Source organism: Molossus molossus, unplaced genomic scaffold (genome assembly GCF_014108415.1).
Source record: "Molossus molossus isolate mMolMol1 unplaced genomic scaffold, mMolMol1.p scaffold_m16_p_15, whole genome shotgun sequence".
In the NCBI taxonomy this organism is placed as follows: domain Eukaryota; kingdom Metazoa; phylum Chordata; class Mammalia; order Chiroptera; family Molossidae; genus Molossus; species Molossus molossus.
In genome coordinates, this window is record NW_023425350.1 from 37,237,235 (window position 1) to 37,248,416 (window position 11,182).

At 36.4% G+C, this 11,182-nt stretch overlaps 1 protein-coding gene across 1 annotated transcript; it reads right to left on the bottom strand.

Moving 5' to 3' along the window:
• Positions 1-269: 269 nt before the first annotated feature.
• Positions 270-590, bottom strand: LOC118631159 (60S ribosomal protein L32-like). Its single transcript, XM_036263466.1, has one exon. The coding sequence runs from the start codon at positions 588-590 to the stop codon at positions 270-272; it is 321 nt and encodes a 106-aa protein (XP_036119359.1).
• Positions 591-11,182: the final 10,592 nt, after the last annotated feature.

An 11,182-nucleotide genomic window follows, 5' to 3' on the forward strand; every position in this document is an offset into this window, starting at 1 on the left:
TGTACATTGTCACACCTATGACAATTTATAAGCAAATACCAAGATGCAAACTCAGAGATGCTATTCTTTAAAAGAGAAATTCAAAATAAAAGCAGAATAATGCCTACTTCTGTTTCATTGGATTACATTCTCTTCATTAGCTCCACCAAATCCAGAAACTTATAATATTATATTGTCTTATATAGGGATACAGCTCAAACACAGAAGATTATTTTTTTGGCAGAATTTTGTGGTTGTATTAACACAAATACGATGTGTACACAATGTGTCTATTCATTTTCTTCGCTGCGCAGCCTGGCATTGGGATTGGTGACTCTGTTGGCCAGCTGGGCTGCTCTTTCCACAATGGCTTTGCGGTTCTTTGAGGAAACGTTGTGAGCAATCTCAGCACAGTGAGATCTGTTGCACATCAGCAGCACTTCAAGCTCCTTGACGTGGTGGGCCAGAAACTTACGGAAGCCACTGGGCAGCATGTGTTTTCTTTTCTTGTTGCTCCCATAACCAATGCTGGGCATCAAGATCTGGCCCTTGAATCTTCTGCGCACCCTATTGTCAATCTTGGGTTTCACGAGGGGTCTGAGGGCAGCCATGGTGCCGAGGAGGAGACTGCAGCCAACTCCATAGGCATCGCCGAGGCAGACTCAAACACAGAAGATTTTTTAAATTATTATAAATTTATGAAGTAACCGGAATGAAAAACTGGCATCCAATCTTTCCAGTAAGACAATGCTTTTTCTTTCCAATATATCCAGTATGTCATTACTGCCACAGAATATCTGTTATCACGCCTCCTCATAGTAGACAGTATAGAAATAAGTTAAACAGACATAATACTTATTAATTGAAAACCTTAAAAGAAAATAAACAAGTATGTCAAACTCTGCTTTCTATTTATATTCAGTCCTGGTCTGTTCCTACATTCTCTGTCTATCATATGTAGTTATCAAACTAAATGACAGCAGCAAATATTGGGGGGAAAGTAATAAAATATTTATAGCAGAAATAATATTAGCTCAATGTGCTAAATTTAGCCATATATACTAATTCAGGGTAAATACAGAAAAGGTATTAACTTAAACATTTTGATTACTTTGACCAGTGAAGAGTGAGTTACAAAAACCATTCATGTAAACAGTATTTAAGGAGCTCTTACGTGCTATGCACTGTAATTGAGGCCAGGCATATGCAGTGAACCAGATGGTCAAGGTCCTCACTTACCTCAAATACAAACTAAAAGAAAAATCAACCACGATAATATGAGAGGAATTGGTAACAGGAAGGAATAGAAATGTTTGGGTAGTCAGGGAAACCATTTTTGAGGAGGTGACATTTAAACTGAAACCTGATTGACAAGTGGCTCCAGCCAGAAACACTCTTGGTAAAAAGAACTTCAGGTACAAGGGGCTGGCTGGATGGAAGGAAGAAATGCGCTATGGGTTTAATTGCAATGAACACCGGCCCCTACATTCATGGTGCATGCCTCTGCCATTTCCAGCGAATCGGTTGTGCATAGACACAACTCACTGTGGGGTTTCCTCCCCATGGAGTAAAAAATGGGTCTAGGGTGGGACCCTCAGTCTAGAAAAAGCTTACTTGATAGCCATGATAGAACCCTGCTTAGTTCATCTTTAGAAGGTTCATGAGCTGTTTTTGCATCTTGACTCTTAAGTAGTGTCTTTGTACAAAGTCTGCAGAGATGAATATCAACACTTGGCATGCCATCTGCATAGGGCTAATTATATACACTTTGTTATTTGTCACTATAAGATATTTCAGAATAAAATGTGCAAACCATCTGCCAATAACTTTATTCACATTTCTTAGATCATCAACAAGAAACCTTATACTTCCTTTTCCCCAAGGGAACACAAATTGTAATGTGCACAAGGTGGGTAGATGGGGGGAAAAAAAATCTAAAAATGGCTTTGTCATGTACCAAAAAAAATAGGAGGTGTCTTCAGTAGAATGTCCTGGAATCACTTGTATCCATTACTCTCCGTGTGTCCTCGGCATTGCATTATGCAAACTAAACTTAACCCCCCAAGTGTCAGGCACCAGTGCTTTTGGCATTGTGTATGTTCATGATTGCAGGGTAAGGAAAAACAAAGAACCCATGAGCTTAAAATAAATTGCAGTTTGCCATTTGATTATGTAAAATGTGGTTGCATGATCCCCAAATCACGTTTTATGCACAAAGGCAAAACCAGCTTTTGTGTTTTGAAAAGCAGGTGTGCAATTATTCCTGCAAAGAAAAAGAGTCATTTGCAGTTGATTTTGGGGGGAGATGATTGAGCAATTACAGACGTACATGCTAATTTTGTTGCACCCTCTGACCATCTTCTGCTTATAAAGTGGATAGGCTTTCTCCCTCTCTGATCCCAGAAAGAAGCTGCAGAAACAAAGATAAGGAAGTTGGACAATTTATGCAGTTGCCAGTGGACAGAAAACTGGCACCACTTGTTCAAGCATTTCTCACTGAATACTTGTCATGGCCTGGCATTTAATAACACACCCAGGCAAAGTTTAATACCCATCTTACTGAAAGTAAGTTGTTCACACACACCCACAGAAAGCCAAGGATTCAGTATTGCTTGCAACATAAATAATGTTTAATTCTTCTTTCTAATAGTCCATTTGGAAAGAAATTGAGAGGTGAAGGTAGAAGATTAAAACAGCCTATACTTTGATTTGGACTTCGATTCACTTTCTTGTTACCTGAGCGTCTCTCAAAGACAAGGGCCGTGTCTTCACTATGATACGAGATTAGGACGTGGATGATTCTATAAGGCGGAAAAGTGACAGTTCTTCACTACCTGAGCACTTTCACTGCTTGAGTTCTGAAAATTTGCCAAGATTTGAACTATAATTAATACTATAAATTGTTTATTTCCAAAATTAAAATTTTATAAAGTTGGACTAAGTATATACATCTATAATTTTTATGCGCGCACACACACACAGAGATCTTGATATTTTATGTCTACATTCTAAGGATCACATGAAAAATCTCTCATTGTAGAAAACTATTTTACATAATTCAAAATCATTGAAATGTCAATTATGTTTGAAAATTATCCCATTGAAGCTGCTTGGGAATATTCAAATTATTTTGATAGGGTAACTGACAAACCTTTAGAATAGAAACACTTGGTATAAATGAATTATAGACAAGCATTAGACATAATCTATCTTAATATCCTCGATAATAAGATGGAAAACATATCTAAATACTAATTAATTATAGATTACATTAACATACATAAATGACCCGATCTAAAGGGTATAGACACATGAATCAATACAACTTGAAGAAAAGGCTCAAAGCACATACTATGGTATTTCATCCCTGACCATTTCATTCAAATCCATGAATGCTTTGTATGAGGAAAATTAGATGCCTATTATATGCTAATTAAAAAATACTAAGAGAAATAGCCAAAACAAGGGGTGAGGTTAGGATTAAAACTGACAGGGTAAAATAATGGGCCAAGTTTATCAAAAAGAAAATGAAAACAGCAAAATATAGTCTGGACTTTATAAAAAGTGCATTTTATCACAACTCTGGAAGCACGGGGTAGGCTGGAATCTTTGCTGCACCATGTAGTCATTGTATACGCAGGAACAAGTTGATTAACCTCTTTGTGTTTTAATTTCTTCATCTGTAAAATGGATAGAGTAAAGAGTACTGATTTATTATGAATGCTGTAGAATGAATGAATTTAAAGGATATTCAGGCACAGAGTCAAATCTCAATGAATGTTAAAGTACTGTTTTGTTTGTTTGGGAAAAAAAGGAGTGGGTTGTTTTGGCTACAAGTTCAATGTGAATCAACAGTGTCGTGAGACTGCTAAAATACATTGACTTGATTAAAAGAAGTAAAATATCAAGACTGAGAAGTCTCTGGGAATGTAGGCATGTGCCAACCCAGCCCCTGGCTACACTTTTTTTAAAAATATATATCTTCCTTCTGCTGTCTCTTTGTTTCTCTGTGTGCATCTTTTTTAAACATTTTTCACTCCCTCCTGTACCACTTCTTTTCTGTCACTTTAGAAGAAAACTCAACATTCTTCAGCGCATTTAGGGGAGAGCAAAGACTAGCTGGTGAAGGCTGGAAGTAGGGTCCCAAGGTTGGCAACTTGTAAACAGAGGAAGCCAGGTTCAGGAAGGAGAAGACATGCTGAGGAGCAAAGAGAGCTGTTTTCAAGACCACCAAAGTCACACAGTTTAAACCAGGTCTGTGCAGTTTAGCAGGAAACAAAAACGAATGAATGGAGAAGTTAAGAGAAGAAATTTGGATTTAAAAAAATACCTAACTTTTAACCTAACATGGTCTGGAAGTAAAAATAGTCTCTTCAAAAAAGGAAACCTATACACTGTTGGTAGGAAGGTACATTGGTGCAGCCACTAGAAAAAACAGTATGGAGGTTTCTCAAACAATTAAAAATAGAACTATCATATGGTCTAGCAATCTCACTTCTAGGTATACATCTGAAGTAAATGAAATCAATATTGTGAAGAGATATCTACACCCCCATGAACACTGAAGCATTGTTCACAATAGCTAAGACATGTAAACAACCTAAGTGCCACAAATACATGAATGGAAAAGAAGAAAATTCTGCAATATGTGGCAAAAGGAGTGGACCTTGAGGGCATCATGCTAAGTGAAATAAGCCAGACAGAGAAAGACAAATACTGTATGGTTTCAGTTGTATGTGGAATCTTGAAAAAGTCAAACTCGTAGAAAAAGAGCACATCAGTAGTTACCAGGGGTAGGGTGGGCACGGATGGAGAGAGATTGGTCAAAGGGTACAAACTTCCGGTTATAAGATAAATATGTTCTGAGGAATCTAATGTACATCATGGTGAATAGAGTTAATACTGTATTAATATATGCTTGAAAGTTAAGAGGATAAATCTTTTTTTTTTTTCATCCTCATCTGAGGATATTTTTCTATTTATCTTCAGATAGACTGGGAGGGAGGGAGCGAGGAAGAGAGAGGCACATCGACTGGCTGCCTCCACATGACCCCGACCAAGGCCGGGGACGAACTGCAACCGAGGTACGTGCCCTTGACCGGACTCAAACCCATGACTCATTGGTCTTCGGGCCAATGCAAGAGAGTAAATCTTAAATGTTCTCACCATTAAAACAAGTAATTATGTGAGGGGATAATGTGTTTGTTAATCTTGTTGTGGTAATCATTTTGCAATCTATTTGTGTATTAAATTATCTCACTGTATGCCTTAAACTTAACACAAAGTAATGTGTCAGTGATATCTCATCATAGCGGAAAAAAAGAACAGAACAGTCTCCTCACGGAGCAGTGCACTTCGGCCCCCAGACGTCCAGAAAGCCGCTGGAGAGCCTGTGATGACGCAACAGCTGGACACCTGGAGGAGGCCTGGCAGCCCAACCATTGTCACAGGCAACACAGATAACTTCGCTGTGGTCTGACCGACAACAGAGGCCCTCATGTGAAGCAAACAAGTAACAACAAATAGCATTTTGATCCAAAAATGGAACAAGATTTGAACTGTTCCATTGGCTCAAGATAGTGAAGGCTCTTGTAAAAGTAGAAAATACTATCTGGGAGTAATTTATTTTTATTTTTATTGATTTTAGAGAGGAAGTGAGAGGGAGAGAGAGATAGAAACATCAGTGACGGAGAACATGGACTGGCCGCTTCCTGCAGGCCCCCACCTGGGATTGGGCCCACAACCTGGGCATGAGCCCTGACCAGGAATCCAACCGGTGACCTCTTGGTGCTCAATCACTGAGCCATAGCAGCCAGGCTACCTGGGAGTGATTTTTAATCATTACCATTTTACTGTAAATTTATTTCCCAACTGGGCAAAGTAACATGTATATGAGCTCAAATGGGATTCATATATTTATATGAATTGAATGAGAAGATGTGATGAGAAGCAACTGATGAGAGGGTCTGAACAATAAAATCTACTGGGTTATGTGCTTCCTTTTGCTTCTATGACATATTCAAGAAGGCGTTGGTTATTTATGTGATCATTGAAAGACATACCTCTGCAAAATGCATAAGCCACAGACATTACCAATCATTTGACCACACAGATATGAGAAACAATGTGTATAACTAAACTATACATCCAATGTTATTTCTTTGTTAAGTATGTCAAAAAGAAAAAAGAAAAAACACTTGGGCCTTCACTATTACCTGTACCCTCAGTGCAATTGCCAATACTATTTAAGAATAAGATATGCATGGAAAAGGGTGGGGTGGAGGGGGACATATACACTTCACATTCCAAATATAATTACTCCTGAAACAGATTTCAAAAGAAACACTCGATATGTTTGCATATAGATGCAATCACCTTGAAATTTTACTACCTACTAGCAAATGAGGATATAAAGATTATTCATTTTATATAATGCCTTCGGAAACAGCATTTTTTATAACATAACATTCATCATGGAATATTGTAGTTGACTTAAAACTGCATTTTTCTCATTTGCTATTTAGAAAACCCAAAGAGCCAACATTCCGGGAGAGAACAAAGTTTGGAGGGGTGACCCTACTCTCGAATTCTCTGGTGTCCTCTCCCTGTTTTTCTGAGCTACTAGAGAAAGTTTTTTAGGAAGAATTTTGAGAATCAACTTTGAGTCTGTGGGGAAGGGAGCAGACTTAGTGTGAGCAAGGGGTTTGCGATCCTACAGATAAAAAGTCAGATGGATTGTGAAGATGCACTGAACAGTGAGACAAGAGGCAGGGAATACAAAGCTGGTTTAGAGAGGAAAAAGGAGTAAAAACGCTACCTAGTAAACGGTTACATTTTACTGTGCCCAGTGTGAAGTTTCTGAGGAATATCTTGAGTAGTTCCCTGGAGTTAGAAATATTATTCTGTTCCTGTAGCCCCTGGTTTCATTTTGTTCAGAGCAAACAACTAAACTTTTCAAAGACAATTAATGAAGAAACCTTTAAGGCCTTAGAACTTCCTATTATTGCCACAAGACTGATCCTGCCACCCCCACACACAGTGATACGAGAATGTATCTTCTATTTCTTTGATCCCAAAGGTCACTTCTGCGAATTTAGACGTCAAAGGGAAAGAGAAACCAACTAGTAGGTTCTTTTTCTTACTGTAGCAATTATTTTATAAGTTCCAGTTTGCCTTTTCCTCCCACAATAAGACCAAACACCACACATTTACTAAATCTTCTGCCACACCAGGTAAATGAATTCTTCTCTTCCTCTATCTTCTTTTCGTGAATGTATAACTGACATACATTATTACAACAGTTTCCAGTGTACAACATAATGATTTGACATTTATCTACCTTAAGAAGTGATACCATGTTAAGTCTAATAACTATCTGCTGCCATAAAAAGGTGTTATGATATCAGTAGGAAATCAGTGTTTGCCTTGTGTAAAGCTTTTGGATTATAAGAGCATGTGGTCAAAACATAATGGAAGTCAAGAGGCATGGATCCAGTCCCTCTCATCATCAAAACCATGTGGCTTAGGGCAAGTATTTCCCCTCTCTGGTCTCTGTATTGTCCACAGAAAACTAAGAATCCTTAATTGCTTGCTAATGTCCCTTGTACTTATAAAATTATATTATACTGTAAGTAACTGTATGACATTTTAATGAAGTAATTTTTAATAATAGTCATCTTATTCAATTATTTCACTTAGCACTTTAAAAATATATTAAATATGCACATATATAAGCACAGCATATAGAAATCTTAACACTTTCCTGACGGTTTTTTCAATGCACTTAACTCTGCTTTTATAAGAACAGTTATGGCTTAATCATTCTATTAAAGTGGAATATTACAATCTATTGCAAGAACCACACACCCCAAACCTATTATTTCTTGCCATTAAAATAATTTATTTTCCACCCAAAGGAGGGAGAAAGATGATACCACCTTAAGCAATAAAAAACATAATTAGGTTGTTATAGAGCATCAAGAAAAAATGAGTCACAAAAAATATGAAAAGTTCTTAGCAATGAAAAGATATAGTATAAATATTGGCTACTTTAAAAAATGAAGACTGAGCTTTGGATTATTCATGAAGATGTAGAAAAAAGCAAATGACACCTTCAATTCGGTACATTTTTCCATAAATGATCATATTGTGAGATGTGTAAGGAGAGCTCAGGGCCCTGGCTGGCTCAGCAGTTAGAGTGTCAGCCTGTAGCCCAGAAAGAGTGAGCTCATGGCAATCATCTGTGGGAAAATTCCAGCAAAATTCTGTTATCAAAATTTTGAAAATGATGTCCTAGTCTTTAAATTATGAAAACTATTAAGCTAACTCATTGATTTTAAGTCCAGGTAGAATCTGGAGAAATTACGAAATATGAAATTCTTCACCCTTGGAAAAGACTACAGTGACCTGTATGACCCACCAGAATGATACTCCTGCTAAATTAAATTTGCTTCCTTTTCTGAACTGTCTATGAAGGTTTTCAAGCCAGATTTTATTACACATAACTTATTGCATTATTATCTTGGTTCTACTGAGTGTAACATTTTCATTAATGACCTGGATGAACACTGCTATTTTTGGACAAACACATGTTAACTATTATAATAGGAAAAAGATTGACAGACACAATATAAGAAACTAAATATGTAAAATTCAATGTATGCTTTGTTTTGGATTCAAGAACAACTGTATATATATATGCAGTCAGTGGTGCATGCCTTAAAAGTAATTCTTATAAAAATTACAGAGGAGTAGCTCAAGCTTGCTCTATATCTGCTTATAGAAATATGTGTTCAAATGAATACTATCTAAAGAATCAGAACCAGAGAGAATGAGGTCTTCCTTGATCAAGCTCTATTTTTTTTCTTTCTTTATTGATTTTAGAGAGAGAGGAAGAGAGAAGAGAGAAATAGAAGCATCAATAAGAGAGAACATCAATTGGCTGCCTCCTTCATGCCCCCCAGCAGGGATTTGGCCCACAACCTGGGCATGTGCCCTGACTTGGAATTGAACCGGCGACCTCTTGGTGCATGGGTCGATGCTCAAGCACTGTCAAGCTCCATCCTTAAATGAACTGCAGTAATATCATATCTTCATATTAAAGCTAACAGCTAAGATCTATCAAGTGTTAGGAGAGTGCCAGGCAATGTGTTAAACAGTTTATGTGCATAATCTCCTTTAATGTTCACATCAATTTCATGAGATAAAAACTGTCCACCACCACTCAGCAACCTAGAAAACTGAAGCTTAGAGAGATTAATGAATACGTCCAATGTCACACAGCTAGTAAATCATGACCGAAAGCCACTTTTGATCCTCCAAACCCATATTCTTATCACTACAATATATGACCATTCAAATGTGCAGGTTATTGAGCTAGAAACCCTGAGATAAGTTTTTAGATTAATTATGTATAACATCTGATAGGAATATACACACTTTCTTTTGTGTTAACAATATGGCCTCAATAGTGTCACCTAAAAATGGCTTAAAGAAACATTGCCCACTGCTATCATAAAGACCTCATTAGTAATTAAATTCAAATAAAAACATTTCTTGGCTGATACATTTAAAAATTAGTTGAACAATAATAAAATAATACCACCTCTAGACCTCTGGATAAATTACATTATAGAACACCTAAATATTGTACAAAGAAACCACTGGATGAAACCAACAGTAGACTGTTGTTGAAGTTGCCAATAGCTACAAGAGTTAGGGTGACTGTAAAAGGTGGACATGGACAAATGTTCCAACACTGAAAAATAAATAAAATTGGGTACGTTTCCTATAATGCAGAACTAAGTAATACAGACTAAAACCCTTCTGTTGAGGAAAAATAGAAAAAAATACCAGGGGGAAAAGAAGCCAATGAAATCCTTTATAGAAAAAGAAAACATCATTCTAGGCCACAAATTATTTTCACAAACAATTTGCAAACACAGAATCTAGAAAATAGGACAACATAATGGAAAATTATCAAAAACAAAAGTAAATATAAGATTTAAAGAGGAATGTATATATTGTGATAATCAAACTTGGATTTAAAATAACTGTATATTCTATTCAAGAATCAAAGAAAAAAATAGACACTAGAAACTATAAAAATCACTTTGCAGATTTGAAAAAGAACCTAAAAATCTCTAGAATTTAAAAATACAGTAGCTAAATTTTTTAACTCAGATGTATTTAAAAGAAAATTAGACAAAACTGGAGTAAAAAAGAATGCTAAGAAATCCTCAAGAAAGGGATTTTTGTTTTTAACAGAAAACCAAAAGCACTAACCATAAAAGTGAGGATTGATGCCTTTTTCTTCAAAGGTATCAAGAGGGTTGAAAGTCATAGAATGAAGATGCTGTTTACAATTCATAGACCAATAAAAGGAAGTGTAAATTCAGAATATTGATACCAAGTACTAGGATATATTCAAATGGCCCACAGTCGCATGAAAAGCTGGTCTTCTTCACTAATCATCAGAGACATGCAAATTAAAAACATAATGATATATCCCTAAACATCCACCAGAATATCTAAGATTAAAAAGACTGGCAATATAAGTGCTAGCAAGGATGAGGAGAAATGGCTACTCCATGAAGTTTGGCGTTATCTACCAAAGCTAAAGACTTGCCCTCTCTAATGCAGCAGTTTCACTTCTATAGAGAGACTCAACCAAAATTCATTCCCATGCGCCAAGAAATAGATAAAAGAATATTCATAGCTGGACTCAACTTAAATGTCCATGCACAGTTGACCAGATAACTTCATTGTGTTACATTTATTCAATGGAACACAGTAACAGCAATGAGAATGCATAGATACTAGTTATACATAAAAACATGGATGACTCTTACACACTAATGTTGAGCAAAGAAGCCCAACACACACACACACAAAATCCACTTATTAGGAAAATCCATTTATACTCCCAATTTTTTTATGTGTAACATTTTATAGTAAAAGTCGTTTTAGAAAAGAACAACATTGTTATTCAGTAACATTTATAATTACATATGTACCAGAAGGCTTTCAAAGTACTTAATATGTATTATCTCATTCTCTCTTGAAAATCACCCTTATTTTACAGATGAATAATCAGAGGCAGAGAATGTTTAAATAATGTACCACAATCACAAGCAACAGAACCAAAAATAAACCCAGTTCTGATTCCAAAGCTGACAGAATAGTCTGTCTTACATGCATTACC

Bases quoted from the DNA above. Each gene is read 5' to 3' on its own strand.
- LOC118631159 (XM_036263466.1), bottom strand. From the start codon at position 590: ATGGCTGCCCTCAGACCCCTCGTGAAACCCAAGATTGACAATAGGGTG.